This window comes from Anoplophora glabripennis, unplaced genomic scaffold (assembly GCF_000390285.2).
Source record: "Anoplophora glabripennis isolate ALB-LARVAE unplaced genomic scaffold, Agla_2.0 scaffold136, whole genome shotgun sequence".
Taxonomy (NCBI): Eukaryota; Metazoa; Arthropoda; class Insecta; order Coleoptera; family Cerambycidae; genus Anoplophora; species Anoplophora glabripennis.
The window spans coordinates 915,690-942,172 of record NW_019416313.1 but is presented as its reverse complement, the minus strand read 5'-3'; the positions used below and the strand labels follow the sequence as shown (position 1 = coordinate 942,172).

Below are 26,483 nucleotides of genomic sequence, written 5' to 3'. Positions count from 1 at the left end.
TTTTATAATTTCAGCAAAATCACATGTAAGTATTTAAAAATATATATAGGAATAAGGGTGATACCGCTCTTCAATAGTCTTCAAAATTTTAAATTTCGATATTTTTTTAAACTACCTACATATAACTGAATTTTCGTTACCATTTAGAACAAAATTTATTTTATTGACAGTATTTTAATTCCAACTATACTTGAAAGTACTTTTTTGGGACCCCGTCGGGGTCGAAGTGTACGCCTCTGGCTCAATGACGTACGTGAAACAAACGTCGTGCCATCTAAAAATAAGCCAGGCTGCAAACCTTAGTACTCTCCGTTAAAATTATAGTCTCCGACTTGCTGTACTACTTGAAAATAGTTTCATATCGTACTTTGTAAGTTTTTTTCATTTCTATGTTACTAACAATTAACAATTGTCCCGTGTCGGACACTCTGTACATTTGTTGCTTCTCGATGTGTCTTGTCAAATTATACGTAAATAGTGAGTGATAAATATTGTCGTTGTCGTATATGGTTACGTCACGGTTACGCATTTTGTTTTCGTGTGTCTTTGTTGTTTGATGTGATACCAATTAGGACCCGATTTTTTTCTAATCGTAAAAGAACAGGCAAAGGGCCGTTTTTCTTTTTTAAAACCAGCAACTACATGTATTCTTTGTATTGGCGAATAAAATTAGTTCATCATACAAAATGGAAAAACTTTTAATATATATATTTTTTAATAAAACATGCAAAATCAATTTAATTCTCAGATAATTCAAAAAAATACTCATACATATTTCCAAATTTCTTTTCGAAAAGTGAAAAAATGGACTCCTAACGGCGAAAATTTTCTACAAAAAAAAAACATTTATTTTTTTTTATTATTCTTAAAATAAGATTTAAATTACCGAATAAATACGTGCACGAAGTTTAATTCATAACAATTTTTTTCCTTAAAATTGAAATTGTCTCCTAATAACCTGAATAAAATATCTTTGAACGAATTTTTTTTCAAATGACTTGCATTTTCAAATTTTATGCTTTTACCATTATTTTTTATGTACTTAATTTTCTCTTTTTGTTGATTTCTCCTAAACGATTTTGACCATAATAATTTCTAAGCAAAGTCTTTGTAACCTAGGTTACTATAGTTATGACTACATATTCATCGCTATGTAATATTTTTTTAATTTTCCCACTAACCTAAATTCGCAAATAAACTGGTAAATATTGTTTTCCCACAACTAGCACGATTTTTAGTAACCTGTTTCAAAAAAATTATTTGCCGTAAGATTGTAACAGTTATCAAAAAATATCAAGCCATTTTTCATTTAAAATTAACAGTTTAATAAAAAAAATAATTATTTTTATCTCATACAGGGCTATACTACCTTTGTAACAAATTTAGTTACTGTGGCCCACTCTGTATATAAAATTACACCTGTTTAAAGACATACATTTTTAAAAAAACTTATCATCAAGTTTGTTAAGGGCTTCCGGTGTAAACAGGGCTGCCAGTCATGAACTGAACCCTCAATCGCACCCCATTCGATTTTTTTTCAGGGAAACGAAGTTTCAAAGCAAAAACCTAAGACTTCGTTTTATCTTGTTGGGTAGGTAGTTCTATCTCATTTTCTCTCAATGAAAACATGTGAGAATCGTTACAATTCATATTTTCAGTTACGTTAGTTAGTCACGGTTGTATTTAATTTTCTCTTCTTGTATTTCCCTAGTCTGTTTTTACTATAATAGTTTTTCAGGAATGTATTAGTAACCCACGTTATTATAATTTTAGCTATGTGTTCTTCATTGTGATTTTCACAGCCATGGAAGTGGAACAAATATCCTTCTTCTACGACATACTCCAACACCAATTGAGTTATAAGATGCCGCTTATTTTTTATCGGGAACAATTTTTCCTCAAAATTTTGAAGTAGATTGTTAAATATAACATAGGTACACAACACTATTTGTACCACGACATCATGTGGATAGAACAAATCCCCCTCTTTTAAATTTTCTACAAGATCGTATGATTTTTCTACAACTAGTGTTTCGGGATATACTAATTTTTCTCTACAGAATTCACACATTAATTCGTTTTTCAAAGCAGCGTAACAACAATAACTTGCTAAATATGTTATCACTGATATTTCGTTCGTAACTTCTTCAAAATCATCCTCGTTAATACTGACAGTGAGGATAACAGGAACTTCAGAAGTCTGTTGATCTACCGTATCAACTTTTTCAAAAAATTTTTCAACTGGTATGTTTCCGAAACTTGGCGATTTTAATGTGAGCAGCAAATGAACTATAAGCCTCTTTGCTGATTCATACAACTGCCTGACAGAGATATATTGAATCTCGTCAAGGTGGCGGTACTTTCCACATCTGTGTTCCAACGAATCGATTTGGAATTTACTGAATAAAACATAATTCAACCTAAGTTCCTCGAAACAGTATTTGGTTATTTCTATCATCCCGTGTGTCGTATGGTACAAAGCAGAATGAGTTTGAGACGACAGTCTTTGAGTAAACTTCCCATCTTTCCAAACATCAAGCCAGTTCAACATTTTTTCTAAAAATGTTAATTTAGAGTTCAATAAATTTGTCGCTATAACTGGTTCTTGAAGTGTGTTCATAGAAAACTGACTTTTAAATGGTATGTTGTCGTTAACGATACCCCACCAACTTAATATTATGTTAATGAAATCTGTCGTGTCCTGAGAGTTTCCAATAATTTTTTCGTGTTGTCTTAAAGCTTGCACAATTTGTGGGTTAAACATTTTTTGAACTAAACTAACGTCGTGTTCTTCTTGCGTCGATGAAAACAAATGCTTTAAGTTTAAAGAATAATCTAGTTTTAATTGCTTATCGCGTTCTAATTCGTACAATTTTCTTATATCCTGGAAACTTGCTAATTTCTTAGATCCAGTTTCAAAATCGGGATAATTTAGTGTTTGATCAGATTTTGAGTTGAGCCAGTCGTGTTTGATATGATTCAGTAAATGTACAGGGTCGTACAAGAAAAACAGGGGCCTGCTATTAGTGACAGGGTGTGGATAAACGATGCTCAGTTTCTTATTATTTGCAAAATTGCTCATAGCTTTGCCGTTGATTGAATTTACATTACACACCACACAGAATACGCGATACCCTATTTCCTCTAAGTTTACTATTATTGTTTTTATAAAAGTGTGGAGACTTTCGTGGTTTATTCTAGATGTGGGCGCTATGTGAACTACTTCTCTAAAATTACAGTAAATACTGCTTATTATGAAGGTGTAAGCAGTGGTCAAATTCGCTTTATAATTTAAATAAGGTTTAATATCAATTTCGTTTACTGATAATACTACAAATTTTTCAGTGCCACTTAGAAATTTCAGCATATTTCGGGCATAACTAGGGAACGAATGGTTTTCCTCGCATCCTGAGTCGGTCAAGAATTTATTGCAAACGGCTTTTATAGTTTTCGGGTACGGTAATATAAGAAAACCGGAATGTCTTAGGAACTGATATGCGGATGGGCTAATCGTTAACATAATCGAAGCAAAAATCATGATCTTTGCCGAATAACGATACCTTTCTTTAAAGCAAGCGTGTAGCTTTAGTTGATCGGAAAGAAAAGATATTCTCTCATCCTTATCTCTTACAGTTCCTAGTATATTCGTAACATGATTCAAAATACATTTTGTGTTTTCGTTGCTACTATCAAAGTCGTCAGCCGATTTTTTTCCTATAACTTCTAGCAACTCCAATATTTGGTCTAAACTACATGATTTGAAAGGCGATTTAAATTTCTCTGTAGAGATCGATATTTCTTGACCATATAAAAACGTTTCTAATTTCAAGTTGGAATTAATAACAACAGCGTAACTAGTTAACGGCCCGGGACTATATATTAATTTAAATATTACAGTTTTTTGTTCTTCCTTTATAACAAACCAATTCTTAGGAACCTCAAACGCATTAAAGAGTGTGAGAAAGCCATTATAATTATCATAGCACCTTAATTCTGGAGAAGCTGGGATCTCTGATTCATTTTTTATCTCAAAAGTATCAGTGATTTCCTCTTTGATTTCCTTAACCGCTTCCTCTTTACTAAAATCCTCAGGACTTGCAACCGTTTTTAAATTATAAATATTTTGCAAGCAATCCCCAAATTGAGTAGGAATTCCGCTTGGTTTAAGGCGGGGACGATCTAAATATACAGTTACAACCTCACCGGTTCTAGAATCCATCTGGGAAATCCTGCGGATAATGTCTTCCTCTGTAAAGTGCAAATGACAAACCTTAGAGTGTTTAGTTGGGAAAAAATTGCTACGTGGTATTGAAGAAACCCATTTCTTGTACATAGTTTCATCTGTTGGGAAACTGAAAACGTGAACTTTCGGTCCTTTTTGATAATTACCCGTACAGCCTGGCACACAACAAGTGTAGGGCATGTTTTTATATATGTATCTGACAATCGGTAAATGACCTAACCTATAATTTCACTATAACAGAAGAAATCACTAAAACACAAATTATTCTACAAATATAATATTTACTATAAGAACCACACGGTAAACCTAATTTTCTTTAAATAAAAACATTTATTAGACGAACATAAACTTGAGACACAAACTAAACAATAAACATCAACATCACCGATCTTTAACTCTTAGATCGGATACCCATCTATTTAAATATTTAAAAGCAAGCACAACTGTTCAGTGTTGCCAATCATACTGCAGCTTATAATCGTATAAATTAGAGTTAATTTTCAACACCAAATATTTTATATCACTACTTACCTACTTTTAATTAAGTGGATTTCTTAACACGAATTTTTTCTAAATAATTATTTGCAGGAACACAAATAACAAATTTGTTAAACAAATACACAACACTGTTAGACATCTGATTCTCTATCATCTATGCATCATCTGTGTCTACTCGTTCATAGTTGCCTATACTTTCATTTATAGAAAACTGGTTTCTCCATTTCCATTCAAAATCCAATAGATGGCGCTGTCGTAACTAAAAACGCGAAAATAAACGTAATTTCAAATATTTAATGTTTAAAAAACAGTTAGGGTTTACAAAAATTAATAGTTTTATAAGACAAATTATTAACTATCTAATTGAAGAAACGTTTCTTTGCTAGCATTTATTAGATGTTTTCTGTACGTTGTAGAAAATTTAAATGGTTTTTCCTCACATTTATGTCTGTCCGGATTTGTAAAAATAACTATCTTAAGTAGGTATGTATAAAAAGCTTATTTAAACATTTCTAATAATAAATGTCCTGTCAACAATAATTCCATTTTCCTTAGAAAGTAACGCGTACTTAAGTATGAACGTGAAGTAGGTAAGCATTCCGAAATGTGTATTTTTAAGACCACTGAAGTACTGACTATTGGTTTTGAATCCAGAAACACGTGACCTACATTTTTCTGGGATGAGATATTAATAACTTTGGCGCGTCGTCGTTTTGTGATGGACCCTTCAGTAGCGCCACCTAGGGGATATTTAGTCGACCTCGTCTTTTCTCGATATAAATTAAAACGCAGGCGTTCAAATCTTCACTAATATCTAAAATGGGGTGGTTTTGTAACTTTTACCCTTTTATTTAATACAATTCATAAAATTACTGGCTTGAAAATATTAAATTTTTCAGTATTTATGCACGTCGTGTATTTTTTACACTCAAACGCAAATATTTGGCTATCAGAAAGGTAAATGAAAATACCTACATCTGCTGACGAACGCAATGGAAATAACTGTAGTTCGTAGACTTGGCATCTTTTCGCTTTGTGTATTTTTCGTTCTTTGCTCTTCAGCCGCAGTCTACGCAGTTTAATGTTTTTCTTTAGGTATAAAAATATTTAAGGAGCAATGTCTACGAATAAAAAAAATAACTCTTGTTTAGTACATATTAGATATCTACATTAAGCTGAATAAATCGCATAATTCTAAAACTTGCAAATAATGTAAATATTGAGGGTTAAAAGTAAAAGAATGATTTTCTGAAAAGATAAACTTAGAAGAAAATATACAGGTTATACTATATAAAATAATTATTTTTGCTTAGATTTTTTTCTTATTTCAGTAAAATCAGTTTTTAATCAACTTTTTTGAGCAATAAGTTTGAATTAAAATATTACTTAACGGATTTTTAAAAGTATTATTATTAAAAGAGCGTACGAAAACAAGTTATATGTAAATTAAAATATTACAGAATGAGAGACTAACCATTAAACATATCAGAGACTCCGCCTTACTGAATTACCTTCTGTTCTCTTTTCGTCAAAAGTAGGTACATACTGTAAACACGACTTCCGTTAATTCAAAACAAGTCACTGATTCTGCGTGTATCTCTAAAAATAGCCACTTTTGAGTAAATTAGTTAAAAATATAACCATACATCTAGTCCCTTTTCAATAGAGAAGGTCAAAGACCAGATAATTAGATTTCAGTCTACATATTTACATTTTCTTTCTCAATTCCTCAATAGGTATGTGTTGAAATAATGAAAAATTAACAGAATGTTATATGTATGTACTATTGATGTAAGTATTTTTATGTTTCTTCTATCAAAACTTGGCGTTTCTATTTCTGTCGTCTGCTGCAATTTTTCAGGAAGAATAGTTTCACCACTGAGTAACTAAATATAAATTTGTAATGTGTGCTTCACAAAAAATATCGGTTCCCCGTACTTCGTAAGTGTAATGTACGAAAATATTTTTTTGACTCACTGGCAAATTGGCAAATAAAGTGCCAGCATAAACAGTATGCTCATGTATAATTACTTAGAACACATATTTATCGAAGAAAAAAAATAATATTTTGCCATGTCGCAATATTGTGCCACTGCGATGTATAAATATTTGTCACTAAAACAGCAAATGCTGGTTATTGTTAACATTATAATATACACAGTGCTGTTATGCAAAGGATATGGTAAAGAAATGGGGAAAATTGGACTCAAGCTTTCCATTCTATTTTACATCTTTTGCTTTTGAACGTTGTGGATAAGCGTTGAAATGAAATTTGTATGCAACACACAATTCAGAAAACCGAAATCAAAATAGTTGAATTGTAGCGACCTTTACAAAACAATCGAAAACTGACAACTGCGGCCATTTTGCCTTCAATCTATTAGCGATAACTTAAAAAGTTTTTTATGATTTACTGATATTTTTATATTAGAACAAATTATTACGTTATTTATTAATTTATTATTTTCCAATTATTGTCATTTTTCATCTTTTCTGAAAATAGCATAGATAATGCTCGAAACTGTATTTATTTGTAATGACACACGGTATTTATTAAATTATTTATTTTTAGTGGTTTTATCATGGCTCGCGCATTTACCCGTATTTGATGCACCTGATCGTGTGGGACGATCATGAAAATAGCCCAATGTGCCCTTGTGGGTGAATATCTTATCATTTTCGTCCAACGGACTGAGACGAGAAGTCGTTCCACGAATTGCACATGACAAAACCAAATAAACAGGTTGCCAAAAAACGCAATAAAAACGTATTAATAACGGTCTAAAATTAAATTCCTTTGTGATCGCTCAATCCTCCACAAGTCTTTAACATGGAAGCTGGCGCAGCATCTGCCGTTTGATTTCCTTTTAATGTCTAAAAATACTCCTCTCCGCCAGTGGCGCATCGAAAAGGGACCAAATTATCACTACGTTTTAAAAAAATACAGTAACCGCTAAAATACGTACTGCTGCTGCCTTTTCTTTAACCAAATTTTTATTCATATAGCTAATAAATCTAACAATAATTATTATTCGTATTTATTCATTGAGAAATAACCCATAATCTTTCAAAGAAATATTTTTTATTGTTGTTGTTTTAATAAAGATCAACACGTATTTGAGTATTGCTATTACAAGAACTTTTACATTGTAAATGTAATTAATAAATATTAGGTAGGTATCATTTTCAAAAGGTTCGTACCACATTCCGATGAAATACATTATAGGTAGTTTGTAAAAGATATAGACAAAATTTTAATTTAATAAATCATTTTTGGAGTATCTCAAAAACAGTAGACAATAGGCCCATGGTCCATGGAAAAATAACGATCGATGTTCAGTCAGCCTATAACTCCCCTTTCAAAACATCCATTGTGTATGTTGTATAAAAATTGCTTTTAAAATTTCCTTTGCCTAAAGGGACATGTCAAGAAATGATAATTTGGCATTTAACTGTCTTGTTGTGCACGTTTTGCATTTATTGGGATTAAAAATTCCATAAATCTTGTTTGATCGGGACCTACGAAAACTACCAACCCTAAGGCACGCCACTGGAGTTTGGGCGGCGTATTTTTAACTTTTCTCTACCGTCTGAGCGTCCCACAAGATTTTTTCCTCACAATCGGTGACTATATGTTGCAGAGCGTGTACTAAAGCCGAAAAAATGGGAAACGCTACCAGCAATCTGTTCGGAGACAACAACTGGTGGACCAGCGCCCAAAACAATTGCGACTCGACCCCAGGCGCTTCCGCGATCCAGAATCGCGGCAGTCCAAATCCAGACGACGATAAAAGAGCATCGCGCGAACTTTCCGAGCCGCACAAAGAACGACTCGACGAGTTCAAGTTGGAACTTGCCCGAAAACACGAAAAACGAAGGCAGATCCTACAGGAGAAGCGAATGGAGATGGAGGAGTTGAGGGAGGAGGTCGTCAGACTCAAAAAGGAAAACCAAGAATTAAGACAGGCGTCGGCAGTGAAGTGTGATAGTGTTCCCGATAGTGTCGGCGTGGAAATCGAACGACTTCGCAAGGAAAATGAATGTTTGAGGGACGTTCTAGAGGAGAAGTCGAAATTGTTGGAGGCTAGTGACGATATCATAGAGAGGAACCGCGAGTTGAGGGTGAGCATAGCAGAGATGCAAAGGGAGCTTCAGAATTTGAACAAGCAGGTGGTGGATTTTGAAAAAGAGAGGCAGGATTACCAGGCGCACGTGGTGGCGCTGAAAGATGTTATTGCTGTGTCCAAAAATATGTTACAGATCCGGGAATCTCAGCTTAAAGAGGTAAGTTAAAGAGTTTTTCGAACATATTAATTTTTTTCACTTCGCCAGTATCTAACAAACGCAAACCATCAAAATTTATTCAAAAAAAGTTTGAAGTACCTGATTGTAGCTAGGAACATAAGAACTGATAGCTATAATAGAAATTGACTTTTGAATTTGAAAATTTTTGTTAATGTATGTACCTTTAATGTTTCTATTTGTGGTCACATTTGGATCAGATTCGATCTAACTGCTTTTGACTTTATTATATACTTGCCTACATCGTTGGATGGATTAATGGATTTTAATTTTTAATTTGATACAAATTATTCTAAGGCTGCTGGAGTAGCACATATTTCTGTATATACGTGACTGGAAACAATGAATTAAATTATGTTTGGGTCATAGATATATTTTAAACCATACCGAATTCTTCTTAAATGAATGTACAAGTGATTAATACTGTTTATAGAAAATAACACTCACTAATGTATGTTAGAAATTTTTATTTATTTTTAGTTGGCAATGGCCCTCTGTAGTTGTTTCTTTGTAACTAGCTGACGTATCTTGTTTTGTATTCAGAGTTCTTTGTTCAATGGTATGTTCTATGTTCTATGTTGACATTGTTCTGTTGTTGTGAGGAGATGAAAAATAAGGTTATATATTATGTTGTAAACAAAAAATGCAATGTATTTTCAAGTAAATAAAGTTAAGTTTTTAAAGTAAATACCATGTAATAAATGAAAACGGATGTTTCTAGAGAAAAGAGCACAATAGAAATTTAAAAGCCGGGAAAATAATGTCTTATAGACACGGATAATTATGGAATTTAAATTCCTTGCAAGCTATCAGCTGTTATTTTGGTATCCTTCATAGAATATTATAAATTTAAAATGAACGTTGTTGAGTTAGATATAATCAACAAAATATAATAAGTATATAATAAGTTCGAAGCCTGTCTGGGTATGGTGATCCTGCTGATGAATAATCTTACCAGTTTACTAGACATCAGGATGTAATTCAGTGCGAACGTGTACATGTAGCCCACAGACCAATTGTTTCCCACAATACCATTGGTTAAAAATAACGTAATTTATTTTAGTTTTAATTATTAGTTCATAATTACCAAATAATCTTGAAACGTATATCTTTTCCCTTAGTTGAAGGAAAAAGTAGAAAACATAGAACAGTCCCTGGCAGGGAGAGAGATGAACATCCTCTCTCAAGACTTGAGAAATGAGTACGAGCGCCAACTTCAGAATATAAGGAACCTCAGAACACTGTACGAAGAGCGGCAAAGGGTGCACAAGAGAGAGAAAGACGAGTTGGTATCTCAATTGGATGACGTCAGGAAAGAACTTGCTACAGAACAAACCAGAGTCAGGTAAAGTTCGTCATAAAGATTCCACTATATTTGAATGTATGAAAGTTACTGTCGCTTTTTAATATTCAATTGTATTTCTAATAAAACACGACGTTTTTATTTTAGGGAACTTGAGGAAAGAATCAGGATACTGGAAGAAGACAGCTCCAAGAAGTATGACGAGATAAAAACTCTGGAATCCAACCTCGGTTTGACCAAAGCTGAGAGCCGTCAGTACCAAGCAGAACTGACAGTGATAAACCAGCTGTTTTCAGAGATACTGTTGGGCTTCAACAGTTCCCAAGACATAGATCTGGACAAGCTGCAGAAGCAACTCGAGGACCATCGTGATCTCCTTCAAGACATCGTCATCAACGAGATTTCACCGGAGGTGTCATCTGCCTTGCCCAAAGTCCTGCTGGAGTTGCTTAGTCAAGTGGATGAAGATCCTGTACCAAAAGAAGATGGAGAGGAAGCGGGTGATGGTAAACTAGAAACTATTAAGGAAGAATCAGGTGAGTGGTATCCATTATTGTTATTGTTTATGTTAATTGACATTTATATTTTGTAGAATCCCAGACGTCCTCTGTCCACCAGATGAACAGTGCTGAGGAAATCGTAGAAAATTTACCCAAAGTTTGGAAAGTCCTGATAGAACTGCTCAGCCACCAAAAAGCACCAACCAACAACTTAACCGACGACGAAGAGGATGACAATCCATGCTACAAGACAGTCCAAACGCCAAAAGGTCCTAGCGTGGTCCTCAGCGTTAGTCAGACGTTCATTCGACTGAAGAATCTCATCTTGGAGAAGAAATCCTTAGAGAAGGAAACGAATCATCTAAAGCAGTTGAACGGACACTTGGAGAACCGTCTACAAGACCAGGAGAAGAGACTGGAACTGGTTCAATCGGAGCTATCCAAAACGTGGCTGGTGGTAAGTTTAAAATAATAATTTTAATTTCAAAATGGTGTGCCTCAAAGATCAATTATTGGGCCACTTCTATTTGAAAAATACACTAATGATTTTCTACGTGGCTACAAGAAAATAACACATTCTTTTCAGGTGGGCAAGTTGCAGAAGCAGCACCAGATGCTGCACACCCAGGAGAAGATTCTGCGTTACGAGCTGGCCCAGAAGAGGAAACTGCTAACCGAGCTAAAAGAGGAACTGGAGTACAGCAGGGAGAAGTGGACGCAGGCTAGGGAAAAAAACTCCAACACGGAACAGCAGTGGAAGCTGTTGAGGACGGAGTTCGCTTCCCGCCGGAACACCGTCGCTAACGACAACAGCGTCGAGAGCGGCTACAGTGACGACCGCGAGTCTTCCAGCAGCGATGAGGAACCGGGTTACGAGACTGACTTGTCAGAATGCACGCAGAAGGCTTCCGGCAGTGATGACCTGTCGGATAATAAGGAAATCGTGGGCGGCGCCACCATCTTGGCCTTGATAGAGGACGAAATCGTGGAAATTGTTTGCGCAGATTCGAATGATGTCCATTCCGAACTGAAGACTGACTCAGTACAAAATCAAGAGAAATTTGAAAAGACGGGAGAGTGTAGGAGTGTACCTGATACGAATATAGAGGCAGCGGGGACCTCAACGGAAGACAGTAGATTTAAGGAAACGGCTGAAGATGTAGCGGAGTGTGTAGTACCTGAAGCAAATGTAGAAATTGAGGAAGAGTTAAGTATAGGAACCTCGCAAAATGAACCATCAGAGAGTGAGGAATCACACGAATCAGAAACAACAAGAATTCCCGAGGAAGACGACAGGTCACGAGGGTTCCTCGAAGAAGTTCTGGCGCAAAGAGATGCGAGACTGAGAAGAATGGAAGGTCAAGCTGAGCAGCTGGTGACTATGGCGGCGAACACCGCTAACAGGAGTGTAGTTATTTCGAGTAGACTAGATGATTTACATGACACATACGGACAGAGTTCTAGTGAATTAGTGCCGATTGGGAACGTAGTACGTAATGATGAAGACGTAGATGTAAGGCCTACCGAGGACAATCAAGAATAAGGTGACATATCAACAATGCTATCCTATTTGTAGGTACAACTAATTTTACTGTGAATTTTTATGTCTAGTCGGTTTTACCTCTTTCATTGTCCGTATAATTATTATGTTTAGATGTACTATTTTTGTAAATTCGTTGTCTCGTATATTGTTGTTTAATAGGTTACCTAGTTATTTGATTTTAGTCTACAACGAATTGTTTACTCGAAGATTGTCTTTTATAGGTTTTTGTATGACAATGCCAATCGCCAATAAAGAAATGTGATATGTAATTACGCTGTTTTTGAATTTGTCTCCTTGGGATAGCTGCCAAAGCACTCATTTATAAGTCGACTTAAGATCGAGACACTGACGTAAAAAATACTATTAACTGTAACAATTTTCGTGGACATGATTTTCTCAAAAAGTTGCAGGATTCAGAAAAAATCTTAATAAATTCTGGAAGACAATAATAGCTCTGATCAATCTAAAACTGCATTCAGTTTCTTTCTACAGGTAGTTCCTCCAATTTTCGAGATTTTTTTCTCGACGGAAGCTCATGCACAAAAAACTGGCCATCGTGGACCCAGTTACGTACGAAACCGCCTCTAGAAAGGCCCTTTTATTTTTTGAAATTTTTCATTTTCATATCCTTCAATTTTTTCAAAAATTTTTGGGACTAAAATATCTAATAAAATTCCGGTAGGCTATAACGACGCTAACCAATCCAAAACATTATTCCGTTTCTCTCTAGCTTCACCAATTTACGAGATTTTCGATTATTTTTCTACCGGTTCAAGTTTTTGTTTGATAGACAACATACAAAACACGACACATGTATACTTGGCTGCATAAGAATTCTAAAAATTTTATATAATCAATTATGAATAAATGTATAAAAAATTAACAACACAATTATGAATAAATCTTCCTTTATCTATAGAACGTAATATGGACTTCTTATTTTCTAATATAACCTAACGGTTCTCAATAAAAAGATAAACGAACAAAACATCTCACCTGCACAGAAACAAGTCGGTTCTGAAAAAATTCCGGTAGACTAAATGGCGCTAAGCAGTCCAAAATTTAATTGTGTTTCTCTCTAGTTTCTCCAGTTTTCAAGTTTCTCGATTTTATTTCTCGGCGGAAGCTCTTGTACAAAAACCGACCATCCCGCCGTGTTTGGCGACCCCAGTTGCGTACAGAACCGCCTCTAGAAAGGCACTTTCCTATTTTGAAAATTTTCATGAACTCCATCGATTTTTTCAAAAATGTTTAGAAAATATCTGAAAAAATTCCGGTTAACTATAACGGCGCTAACCAATATAACCCTTTATTCAGTTCCTCTCTAGCTCCACCAATTTACGAGATTTTTGATTACTTTCTTTCCGGCTTAAGTTTTTATTTAGTAGGCAACATACAATACAACACATATGTATACTTGGTTGCAGAAGAATTTCAAAAATTATATATATGTACTATTGTAAATTATGGGTAAATGTATTAAAAATGAACAACACAATTATGAATAAATCTTTCTTTAATTATAAAACAGTTATATTATTTCCGTATTTTCTAATGTAGCACAGTTCACAAAAATATGACATGGGAACAATACATTTCTACATACAAATTTTCAAAAATAATGACGTCTAAAAAGGCACCGTGTCTAATTTGGGCTGTACACTATGGCGATGTACTCCGTTTTTCTGTAAGTTGCTTTCCCGAAAATAAAAAAAATTGAAAAGTTGCTTTCCTGAAGAAAAAATTGAATATCTCGAAAATTGCGCGAACTCGAGAAAAATTCGTTTTAGTTTTGGATTTGCCAGTACCGTTATAGTCAGGGGCAATTTTTTCAGATTTTTCGGACCCCTAAAATTTTTTGTCCGAAAATTCGATGACCTGTCCATCGATTTTCTCAAAAATTTTTAGGCTTCTGAAAATTCTGAAAAAATTCAGGTAGACAGTAACGGCTCTGACTAATCCAAAACTGCCGTTAGTTCCTTCCTAGCTCCGCTAATTTTCGAGATTTTTTATATTTTTCCTTCCAGTTCCAAATATTTTATTAAGCGGGCAACATACAATACACACGTGTGTATACTTGGCTGCATAATAATTCCTAAAATCGCCTTTTTGACATACACTTTCATTTTTTGATGATAATTTTCATGAAAATTCTCAAAAAATTATAATGCCGTCTAAAGACGGCACCCCGCTTCTAATGTGGGCCTCAAAGTACGCCGATGTAGACAGTTTTTCTGCAAGTGTATTTCCTGAAGAAAAAAATTGAATATCTCGAAAATCAGGAGAGCTAGAGAGAAATTCATTTCAGTTTTGGATTTGCCAGTACCGTTATAGTCTACAGGAATTTTTTCAGATTTTTCCGAGCTCCAAAAATTCTTTCTCCGAAAAAGCGATGACCATCGATTTTCTCAAAAATTTTTACATATCTGAAAGTTCTGAAATAATTCAGGTAGACAATAACGACCCTGACCAATCCAAAACTGTTGTCAGTTCCTCTGTAGCTCCACCAATTTTCAAGATATTTTATATTTTTATTCCAGTTCTATTCAAGTTTTTGTTAGGTAGGCAACATACAATACAATACGTGTGTATACTTGGCTGCATAAGAGTTCCTTTAATTAATAAGTATTAAGATTGTAGGTAAATAGATTAAAAATAAACAACACAAATGTAATTAAATCTTGCTTTATCCATAGAATAGTCATATAATTATCGTATTTTCTATTATAGCTCAACAGTTCACAAAATAAAGACATAGGAACAATACATCTCACCTACGCGGAAAAACGTCGGTTCTTCGTCGATACAGCCAGTTCGATCACGTTAAGGAATCAACTTTTCATTCTGCTCCGAACAAATATATTCTCAAAGTTGAGACAAAACGGCTTTTAGATGAGCACTTTAATTTTTTGATAATTTTTCGATTTTTTCAACAATTTTTATTACTCAGAAAATTCTGAAAAAATCCTGCATTCAATTCTCTCTGGCTCTTCCAGTTTTCGAGATTTTCTATTTTTTTTCTCGACGGAAACAATAGCACAAAAACTGACCAACACAGCGACTTGCATTTTGTAACATTTCTCATGAACAAGTATAGTCCACCGATTTTCTCAAAAATTTTTAGGCTTCCGAAAATTCTGAAAAAATTCAGGTAGACAGTAACGGCTCTGACTAATCCAAAACTGCCGTCAGTTCCTATCTAGCTCTGCTAATTTTCGAGATATTTTATATTTTCTTTCCAGTTCTATTTAAGGTTTTGTTATGTGGGCAACATACAATACAAACGTGTGTATACTTGGCTGCATAAGAATTCCTATAATAATCAGTATTACAAGATTATGGGTAAACGGATTAAAAATAGACAACACAAATATAAATAAATCTTCCTTTATTTATACGACGGTAATATAATTTTTATAATTTCTAATGTAACTTAATAATTCACAGTAAAAACACATGGGAACCAAACATCTCACCTACGCAGAGAAAAGTCGGTTACAGCCAATGCGATCACGATAAACCAACTTTTCATTCTCCTGCGTCTAAAGACGGCATCCCTTATTTAATTTAGGCCGCAGAAGACGCCGATATGGACCGTTTTTTTTTTGTGAGTTGCTTTCCTGAAGAAAAAACTGAAAATCTCGAAAATTACGCGAATTAGAGAAAAATTCGTTTTAGTTTTGGACTTGCTAGTACCGTTATAGTCTGGAGGAATTTTTTCAGATTTTTCGGAGCCCCTAAAATTTTTTGTCCGAAATTCAATGGACTGTCCGTCGTTTTTGTAAAAAATTTTTAGGCATCTGAAAATTCTGAAAAAATTCAGGTAGACAATAACGGCCCTGATTAATCCAAAACTGCCTGTCAATTTCTCTCTAGTTCCGCCATTTTAGAGATTTTTTATATTTTTTCTTCGTTCCAAAGATTTTGTTGGGTAGGCAACATACAATACACACGTGTGTATACTTGGCTGCATAATTCCTAAAACCGACTTATCCACGAACTTTAATTTTTTAACGATAATTTTCATGAAAATTCTCAAAAAATTAGAATGCCGTCTAAAGGCAGCACCTCTCTTCTAATTTGGGACTCAGAAAATGCCGATGTAGACCGTTTTTCTATAAGTTGCTTTCTTGAAGAAAAAAATTGAATATCTAGAAAATCAGGAGAGCTAGAGAGAAATTAATTCCAGTTTTGGAATTGCCAGTATCGTTATAGTCTAGAGGAATTTTTTTAGATTTTTCCAAGCTCCAAAAATTTTTTCTTCGAAAAATCGATGACCTATAGTGCATCGATTTTTTAAAAAAATTTTAGAACTCTGAAAGTTCTCAAATAATTCAGGTAGACAATAATGGCCCTGACCAATTCAAAACTGCTATCAGTTCCTCTGTAGCTCCACCAGTTTTGGAAATATTTTATATTTTTTTTCGTTCTAAGGTTTTGTTAAGTAGGCAACATAGAATACAATACTGTGTATACTTGGCTGCATAAAAGTCCCTATAATTAATAAGTATTATAAAATTATGGGTAAACGGATTAAAAATGAACAACACAAATATAAATAAATCTTTTTTTATTCATAGAACAATAATAGAATTTACGTATTTTCTATTATAGCTTAACAGTTCACTAAAAAAAAGACATATGAACAATACATCTCACCTACGAGGAAAAACGTCGGTTCTTCCTCAATTACAGCCAGTGCGATTACATTAAGAATGCAACTTTTCATTCTGATACCTACATTATATTCTCAAAGTTGAGACAAAACGGCTTTTAGATGAGCATTTAAATTTTTTGATAATTTTTCGATTTTCTTAAACATTTTTATTACTCAGAAAATTCTGAAAAAAATCCGGTAGACTATAATGGCGCTAACCAATCCAAAACTGCATTCAGTTTCTCTCTGGCTCCTCCAGTTTTCAAGATTTTAAATTTTTTTTCTCGACAGAAGCTCTTGCACAAAAACCGACCATCCCGACGACTAAAACTAATCTAATTAATAACTTCATAACTCTTTTACCGATCGCGTTAAAATTTGGCACATTTACTTGGACTATTATGACTTATTATTTCTTAAAGCTTTAGTCAAATTGACATACTGGGTGGTAGTTTTCTCCGGTTATCTCCCCCCTTTAGCGGTCAAAACTTTTACAGCTATCGTATTTTTTTAAACGGGTAGCAACATTGAAAAGGTCGTTTTATTTAAAAATAAAGTTGTCACTCGAGATAATGGCCTACAGAAAACCATTCTTGAGAAAAATTGCATTTGCAGGTCTGTATGTTTCAGTTTGCGTAGCAGTGTCACGGAAAACTTTGAGTTCAGTAGGCGAATAAAACAAAATGTTGTTTGCTGTGGCTATCCGTTAATGTCATTACTATCGTGTTCCTTCAGGATTCTCATCACTCTACACATGCAAATTATGAAAATTAAGAACTCCGTTCCTTGCAAAAAAAGATTTGTCGATAAAAAACAATTTTTGAAGCAAATTATTATTTTCTGTAAAGCCGTTCACCAACCAGCGGCATTATTGTAAATGTGCATTGGGATTTTCAAGTTCTTCAGCAGGAATTAAATAAAATGGCCGGAGAAGTTGCTGTTTTAAAGTTTTACATTCATTGAATTGTCTTGATACTACAAGACATGGGAACAAAACATCTCACCTGCACAGAAACAAGCCAGTCATTCCTCAATACAGCAGTTGAATGAAAAATTCGCATTTTACGATTTTTTTTATTTCACATATAATTAGGGAACTCGCAAGACATAAATTTAAAATACTTTATTTTAGATACTTCCTTATTTACAACTAAAGCAGTCAAAAAAAAGCCAACCTCGATTGAGGTACTTACAAAAACTACCAACAAATTCCAATAAGTGACGAATTCAACTTACAAAATAAGAACTTATAATAAATTTACAATAAATATTAATATTGCTAGAATATGTGATTATGACTGGTGAAACTTGCGGCAAAAATAAAATTTCATGCCGGAAAATTTGTTGCTTTTTTATAAGTGCAGATTTCTTTAGTTAAAACTTGTTTTTTAGTTTATGGAATACCGATTTGGAACAGAAAACTATAAATTATTACTTGTAAATTTATATACACATTTCGGCAAAGGGCAACTGAGATTTCACAATTTACATTAAACACTAAAAATTCTTATATGTGTTTAATTTAAAGACTCACTACGATTCACAAATCAATAATATACTTAAAATATTGTACTCCACTTTTAACAAACATTTTCGCAAATTTCACAATTTACAAAAATTTGACAGATTATTTAAAATACTTTACTTCACTTTTAGGCCAACCAATAGAGCGAAAAAATAGGCTGTTTTACACTTAAAATTTTGGCAAATTTCATGTATTTCCTTTTAAAAAATACTTAGTAAATGAAAACACAAGTGATTTCCCCAGCAGTCGTGAATAATTTTTTTTTAAACCATAAAAATTAAAAAATGATATTTTTTTGTTCTTTTTTTATAATGTATTGAAAAATAATGATGGAATCGTCTTACTCTCAATAAAACTTTTGTAGAGAATAAAAAAACCTATAAAATGGCTTTTATTTCATTTTTTACAAAGAAAATCTGGAAAAACCTCTAAAATAGACCTTTTCTCAAAAATTCATAACTCCATCAAAAAGAATCTTGCGGAAAATGTCAGATAATAATATGTAGTTTAATCGTGCGCAAGATGGTTTCTGTCCGATGCATAGTTTTTGCACAATTGCATTATAAACAAATTAGGATCTTTTTTTGCACAGCGCACAGTGGGAAATATTAGAAAAAATTCGAGCCATGCGTCAAAACTAATCAAATAGTACTGATTTTTTTTTATTCTTTCCGAAATTACCTGTACTATAAAGTTCCGGTGACGTAATTGGAATATATGCCTAGAATTTTTTCAAAATGGACGAGTAATCTCTAGCCTCAAACTCGATCATACGAAGTTTGACATATTCGGTATCTAAATATGAAAAAAAATAAAAAAAGGAAAATTATGTACTAAAGGCTGTCAAACAAAAAAAAAATCATTAAAACATATTCCTAAATCATGAATTAGGACATTTAAATTGTCCTCGATCTAGACCCAAAACATAACCTCAAATTATTAAACAACCTAAAACGAACATACTCAATTTTTTCTAAACCTGTAGGTGTATTATATGTTTTGTGCCTGAGTATAGATTCATAAAAACGGTACTTTTGAGTGTGCAACCAATATTTTGCATAAGTTTAACTCAAATTCATAGGAAGCTGACCAGGAAACCTGAAAACCTAACCTCAAATCCAAAATATGTAAGTTAAAAATCCACAGAAAAAAGGAAATTGAGTATGTTCATTTTAGGTTAAGATTTATAAATTTGAGGTTATGTTTTGGGTCTAGATTCATGATTTAGAAATATGTTCAATGATAAAATGATAATTTTTTTTTGTTTGGCAGCCTTTAGTACATAATTTTACTTTTTAATTTTTTTTTTATTTGAAAAAATTCTAGGCATATATTCCAATTACCTCACCGGAACTTTATAGTACAGGTAATTTCAAAAAGAATAAAAAAAATCAGTACTATTTGATTAGTTTTGACGCGTGGCTCAAATTGTTTCCAATATTTCCCACTGTGCAGCGTGGCGATTTATCAAAAATGGTTCGATTTAAATTCGGAAAATGGCATCTGGAAGTAGGCGACAAAATCTCCAATTTGTATATCTCGGATTTTCTCCTGGGTGATGGGAAATATGCCCTTGAAAGTCGCCTGAAACGCTCGAGCCAGTCGGGTAGCAGTAGTGGGGGAAGCAGCAAGCAGAAGGCTCTGGCTCGAGCGTACTTTCGATTGTTTCGGGCAACTTTCAAGGGCATTTTTAGCATATTTCCCATCACCCAGGTGAAAATCCGAGATATATAAATTGAAGATTTTGTCGTCTACTTTCAGACGCCGTTTTCAGAATTTAAATTGGACCATTTTTGATAAATCGCTACACGACTATGGATAATGCAATTGTGCAAAAACTATGCATCGAACAGAAACCATCTTGCGCACGATGAAACTACATATTATTATCTGCCATTTTCCACAAGATTGTTTTTCCAGCTTCAAATTTGACGGAGTTGTGAATTTTTGAGAAAAGTTCTATTTTACATGTTTTTCCGTATTTTCTCTGTAAAAAAATTAACCGATCGGGAGGCACAAAAAAAACATTTTATAGGTTTATTTTGTTCTCTACAAAATTCCTATTGAGAGTAAGATGATTCCATCATTATAAAAAAAAAAACAAAAAAAAAAACAATTTTTTGCATTTTTATAGTTTAAAAAAAATTGTTCACGACTTTGCTGGGGAAATCACTTGGGTTTTCATTTACTAAGTAATTTTCAAAAGGTAATACATGAAATTTGCTGTAATATTTAAGTGTGCCAAAAAATCTCTGTTGGTTGCCCAATTTGACAAACATATACGTTTATGTAAAAAAACAGTACACAAAAATGTAAATTGTACATCACATAATGATTTTTCAATGAAAATTAGACGTTAATAAATTAAAAATATTAATTTTTATTCAAATAATTTTTATTTTCAAAACTCCCTTCTCCAAAAAAAAAAAGAAAAAAACGAAATCTTGTAACACCGAAAACCGTGACGATATCCTAAGAATACTTTTATATATACTCGATATAATGATACAGAAGTCACTTTTTAATAGTTTTATGTTTCCTCAGTACAATAATAAATGACAAAAAACATCTTGCTGTCAACAGTGAAACTTGGAACTAACTAATAAATACCCACAAGACATTATCCACGGTTCCTGAGGTTGTGTAGGGCGTCGCACGAGGGCGTTTTTATGTTCTGGGCCGTCTGCCACAGCTCCTGGTCTCCGAAGTTGCGTGCCTTCCACATCATCGAGTCCCCTGAAAATAACACAATTAATCTTGCTTTTCTTTATGGACAAAAAATAATCCAATGGAAAAAGGTAAAGCTGCCCCTTTAAACTTGTAATTTTACACATAAAATGTAACATTTTATACCTAAAATGTTACATTTTACACCTAAAATGTAACATTTTACAACACCATGTAAAATTTCACACAAGAGTAATAGAACCAGTTACTGAATGAAATAATAAGATAGGATAAATATTGCACCTTAGACAATTGTTAAATTTGTAATCTTACACTTAAATTGTAAAATTTTGCCCTCTCCCAATATCCATGTAAAATTTTACAGTTCACACATTCGAAACGACAAGATAAATTATTTCGTCATGTATTAAAAAACAACAAAAAATTGTTACATTTGTAATATTACAGTTGAAATATGACATTTCACATTTTACACTCATTCTAATGTAAAATTTTACATTTTACACATTTGAAACGACAAGATAAATTGTTTCATTATGCATTAAGAAGCAACAAAAAATTGTTACATTTGTAATATTACAGTTGAAATATGACATTTCACATTTTATACTCATTCTAAAGTAAAATTTTACATTTTACACATTCAAAACGACAAGATAAATTGTTTCATCATGCATAAAGAAACAATAAAAAATTGTTACTTTTGTAATATTACAGTTGAAATATGACATTTCACATTTTACACTCATTCTAATGTAAAATTTTACATTTTACACATTCAAAACGACAAGATAATCATCGCATTAAGAAACAACAAAAAAATTTTTACATTTGTAATTTTACAGTTGAAATTTGGCATTTCACATTTTACGGTCATTCTAATGTAAAATTTTATATTCTCTTTCGCACTAGAACCAAATGCACAACTATCACAAATTCATGCAATAAAACAAGCTGTAGCTTTAAACATTGTATTAAAGCTACCATCTACATAAAAATTAGAAGACTGTCAAACAAAAACATCACAACGTGCGCGGGACAATTTCAACGGCGTTCTTATCTAAATAAACCTAACTCTCCAATCAAACTCCTCATAAAAAGGAGTGCCGACAACAATTTTGAAGAACGTTTGGGCGAGATAAATTACAATCAGGTAAATCCGAATAAATAAGTAAGAAAGGCATTTACTGTAATTTTTCTCTCTGTAACAAGCGTGACGCAGGTTCGACACGTATTCCTCCTCCACCGATAACTCCAGTCTCCGCACGGATCCCTGGTATTCCGAGTGGAAATTCTCCTTCACAAAGTACGGCACGTTCAGGTTTTGGGTCTTGCGCATAACTGGATACTTTCTGAAAATAATAACAGTAAAACTAAGTTTTTCCGTTGTCATTTATTGGGAATACAAAATACTTACGAACTAGCTTGCAGACTGTAAGCGGGGTCGGAGATGAAGAAGCTGGATGCCATCGATAACAGTATAGCCAACAATATAGGTAGTATCTGGATGAACGCAGTGAATCCATTTTGTTGCTGGAAAAAATCGTACAATCAGTGTTGCCTTTTATTGTTCGAGAACAAAAAAAGAAATTAATCATCGTTTATGGCTCTATTATTTTGCAAAATGTTTTCCACGAAGATCTACACTTTTTCCATTACAATTAAGGTACCTTCAAAACATGCATTTTGAAAATGTCAACCGCTTCTTCAGTTGTCGAAAAACGTTGACTTTGTAATTTATTTTTGATGTGTGGGAATAAAAAAGTCATTGGATGCCAAATCAGGGCTGTACAGCGGATTACTCATTTTTCAGGTCTATTAAGAACCAGAACCATCAAAAATTGCATGCACAATTCGAATTATTTTTTTTTATATACACCCAGTAGCTCTTCAGATGTACTTTCTGAGCCAACTATGATAATCCAATTGGTAATACAAAGCCTGCTGCAATTTCTTCTTCTCCGGAAGCGATCTTTTGTAAAATTACTTTACAGAATTCAGAAATCTGGCTAGGTGGCGTCAACCAACATCAATTAAAACATCTGCCTCTTAAATTTTGTCAATATATAATGCAGAATCTTTTTATATTTAAAGTAACTTAATTTTCAAGTATGTTCCACACCTTCTAGATTTTTAAAATGAAAAGAAAGCTTAAATTTATCAATTAAATCTATGACTACGAGTACGTTTTTCTTTGTCTGCATAAAAAAATATTCCAAACTGTAAAGACTAATTTAATTTTTACTATTCATCACCAAAGTAATAAAATTCCACGCTTTGTAACATTTCACAATCAGAACGTAAAATTTTACACCACCGCTTACTAATCTTCGTAAAATATTCCTTGAACTGCTTTAAAAAATATTTTTTTACAATCTTAACCGACTTACCTCCCTGTGATGGGTGTGATGTTCCTGCTGACTGCCTGTGGTCTGTCTTTGCCAACGCCCGCCTCTCCTTACGTATACATTCGATCCGCTGAAACCTGAACCAAAGAACATATTGAAAAGCTCCTCAGCCGTAGCGTCTGATTCAAAACCTCTAGTGTACGTTTGATAAGAGCCACCTCTGCTGGAGATGCGGTCTTCCTCTGAACCGTAAAGATCGTATTGCTTGCGTTTTTCAACGTCGGTCAAAACTGCCACAGCGTTACCTAGTAGGTTAAATAAGTTACAAAAAGTTAGTTTTCTCACAACTAAACGTCTACCATAAAAACACTCACCGATAGCTTTGAAAGCTTCTGAGGCCCCAGGGCACTTGTTTTTATCAGGATGTAGTAACAGAGCTAGTTTCTTGTAAGCCTTCTTTATCTCGGAATCCGTTGCGTCCTTGTTTATCGACAGAATCTCATAGTAGTCCTTACATTTCTTTATTCTCTTCACAGCCTCTTCCTGGTCAGCGGTGTACTCGACTTTCACCTCTGTCTCCTCCGCTCTCGTAAGGACAACCTTCCGCTTTCTAGGCTGCTCTGTCTCGGTGCTGCTTGGCGCCATGAGGTTGATTTGCAACAACAGATCTGAAAATTGTTACATAAAACTCAGTAATTTAAAATCTACGTCCGTACCTTTGGCTTTTTGTGTGGGATACAGTTTTTCAGCTTTGTAGAGGAATTTCTCGGCCTTGTCTCGATTTTTCTCTTTGATGTACTTCTCGGCCAGATCTATACACTTGGCCGCCTCGTCTTTGTTACCCTCCATAGTTCTACTGGTTCGTTTGTACTCTCGAACGAATGCTGGAATAGTTCGCGGCGGACCGAAAAATTAAATAATTTGTTAATTATATGATCAGCTGATGTCATTCATGTCTTGTTGACACCACGGTCCGCAATCACTGACGTCTCCTGCGCACGCGGCTTATTATTTTATTTTTGGGATGGGATGGGATTCCGCCGGGAATATTCAAACAGCAAGATGTTGTAATTTTGATGGTTCTGTCAAAGTGAATTTTAATCGGGAAAATCAACTTTACTGACATGGAGACAGCGATTACAAACAGAAATCATTCAATAATGATGATTTATAGTGTTATATGTATAGGAATAATAAAGACGAGTACATATAAATAAAACAAGAATTTTACCTTTTCTATATTCAGTGCTGATCACCAATTCTAACTAATTAACAATTAACTAAGTAATAAATAATTATAATTTTAACATTTATGAATTTACTAACTTTTAAGTACACACACAAGTGACTAAATTATTTTCAGTAATATAAAAAATCAATTGAATTTCTGATACAGCTTATAGTTCAAGAAGTTTCCAATAGAGGGAGCACTAGCAATACAATGCATAGCATGTTAATGTCGCTAGATGTCATTCTAGAATAGAACTCTGGGCTGTCATCTCTTGTTCATTATAGTAAATTCTTACGTAGGTATAGCTATTTTAAAAACATTAAATCTTCTGTGATAGTTAATCCACTCGTGTTTATATATTTGTAATTACGTTTCCTATTTCTAGAAAATGACGTGATTTGGGAATGATTAGGTAACTTTATTAATCGGGTAATGAAACTGCACCTTTTATACAGGGTGTTCTGAAATTAGTGCAACTAAATTTGGTCACAGGTTCTTAAGACAAATTTAGGCGACCCGTATTTTTTATTTTTGCCAAGTGACCCCCTCTTTCGGAGTTACAGCCCCCTGAAATATCCGCCCTTAAGAATAGTCTTTTTTTTATATCTTAGAACCCTGTTGTACGAGAATCACTAAATTTGGTACACAGTGGTTTTATGACATGTGGAATTTGATAGTGCTACGCTTTTTGGCGGGGAATCCCCTTAAGACAAATTTTCGTGGGCACTCTTGTCTCTGGAACCAAAAAAAAAAATTGCTGGCATATTTAAATTTCTTAAAACTTATTAATCCCCTAGAAAGCCATTAAATTTTTCGTAAAACACAATGTTTTCGAGAAAAATAATAAAATGTGATTGAATGCATATCGTGATTTGCCATTTTTCTTGAAAACATTGCATTTACGAATAAAATATCAAGAAACAAAAAAGTTTCTAAATTGAATGGCTTTCTAGCGAACTAATAATTTTTAAGAAATTCAAATATGCGAAAAATTTTTTTGGGCCCAAAGATAAAGGGGCCCACGAACAAGTATCTTAAGGGTGTTCCCCGCCAAAAGCTGTAGCACTATCAGATTCAACATGTCATAAACCCCTGTGTATTAATTTTGGGACATCCTGCATGTTCCAAATAGTTATAGATTTCTTTTCATACATGGCGACGAAAAAATCGAGAAGTTCAGGATGAAAGCTACAGAGGAATAAAAATTATGTTTCTGTAATAATTAATAAGCTGTTGTAACTAAATAAATTTCTTGCAGTCTCATCATTGTTAACGTAGATAATTTTTTACTTGCCATTATAGGCACCTATTAATTTTTATTAGACCTACGTGTCTAATTAAAATTTCCGTCAACAATTATCTGTCCATCTAAATAAATAACTGAGTTGCTTAAATTATATTCCAACTCTTTATTTCACTTAAATAGATCTTGATCTTGGAGAATCTTGAAGGAAATTGAACTATTTTATTTGTAAAATACAGGAGATGAGAAACAAGTTAAAATGATAAAACATTTTGAAGTTAATTCTCATTCTTCGACTTTCACAAACTTTTCTAAAAGTACATAATACCCAGGTAACTTCGTAATTTATTTTGTGCTACCCTGTACGCGTTAACGAGTAAGTAAATAAATTATCTTTGGACG

General features: G+C 33.5%; 2 protein-coding genes across 2 annotated transcripts; one reads left to right on the top strand and one right to left on the bottom strand.

Annotated features, from left to right (window-relative positions):
• The first annotated feature begins 267 nt into the window (after positions 1-267).
• Positions 268-12,658, top strand: LOC108914244 (myosin-10). Its single transcript, XM_018720013.1, has 6 exons — positions 268-370; positions 8,383-9,025; positions 10,165-10,388; positions 10,494-10,882; positions 10,939-11,303; positions 11,433-12,658. Exons 2-6 carry the CDS (start codon positions 8,405-8,407, stop codon positions 12,387-12,389), a joined length of 2,556 nt encoding a protein of 851 aa, XP_018575529.1. The 5' UTR covers positions 268-370; positions 8,383-8,404; the 3' UTR covers positions 12,390-12,658.
• Positions 12,659-21,074: 8,416 nt separating this feature from the next.
• Positions 21,075-24,602, bottom strand: LOC108914237 (dnaJ homolog subfamily B member 12). The gene is made up of 6 exons (XM_018720003.1): positions 24,324-24,602; positions 23,982-24,275; positions 23,650-23,912; positions 22,677-22,792; positions 22,448-22,611; positions 21,075-21,307 (listed from the first exon to the last, which is right to left on the bottom strand). The coding sequence occupies exons 1-6, from the start codon at positions 24,454-24,456 to the stop codon at positions 21,192-21,194; spliced, it is 1,086 nt and encodes a 361-aa protein (XP_018575519.1). The 5' UTR covers positions 24,457-24,602; the 3' UTR covers positions 21,075-21,191.
• Positions 24,603-26,483: the final 1,881 nt, after the last annotated feature.

Excerpts from the sequence above, each read along its gene's own strand:
- LOC108914244 (XM_018720013.1), top strand. The coding sequence starts at position 8,405 with ATGGGAAACGCTACCAGCAATCTGTTCGGAGACAACAACTGGTGGACC. Across the intron at positions 10,883-10,938 it reads AACTATTAAGGAAGAATCAG|AATCCCAGACGTCCTCTGTC; the intron begins GTGAGTGGTATC and ends TATATTTTGTAG. Across the intron at positions 11,304-11,432 it reads TATCCAAAACGTGGCTGGTG|GTGGGCAAGTTGCAGAAGCA; the intron begins GTAAGTTTAAAA and ends CATTCTTTTCAG.
- LOC108914237 (XM_018720003.1), bottom strand. The coding sequence starts at position 24,456 with ATGGAGGGTAACAAAGACGAGGCGGCCAAGTGTATAGATCTGGCCGAG. Across the intron at positions 22,793-23,649 it reads ATCACACCCATCACAGGGAG|CAACAAAATGGATTCACTGC; the intron begins GTAAGTCGGTTA and ends GATTTTTTCCAG. Across the intron at positions 22,612-22,676 it reads TACAGTCTGCAAGCTAGTTC|AAAGTATCCAGTTATGCGCA; the intron begins GTAAGTATTTTG and ends TATTATTTTCAG.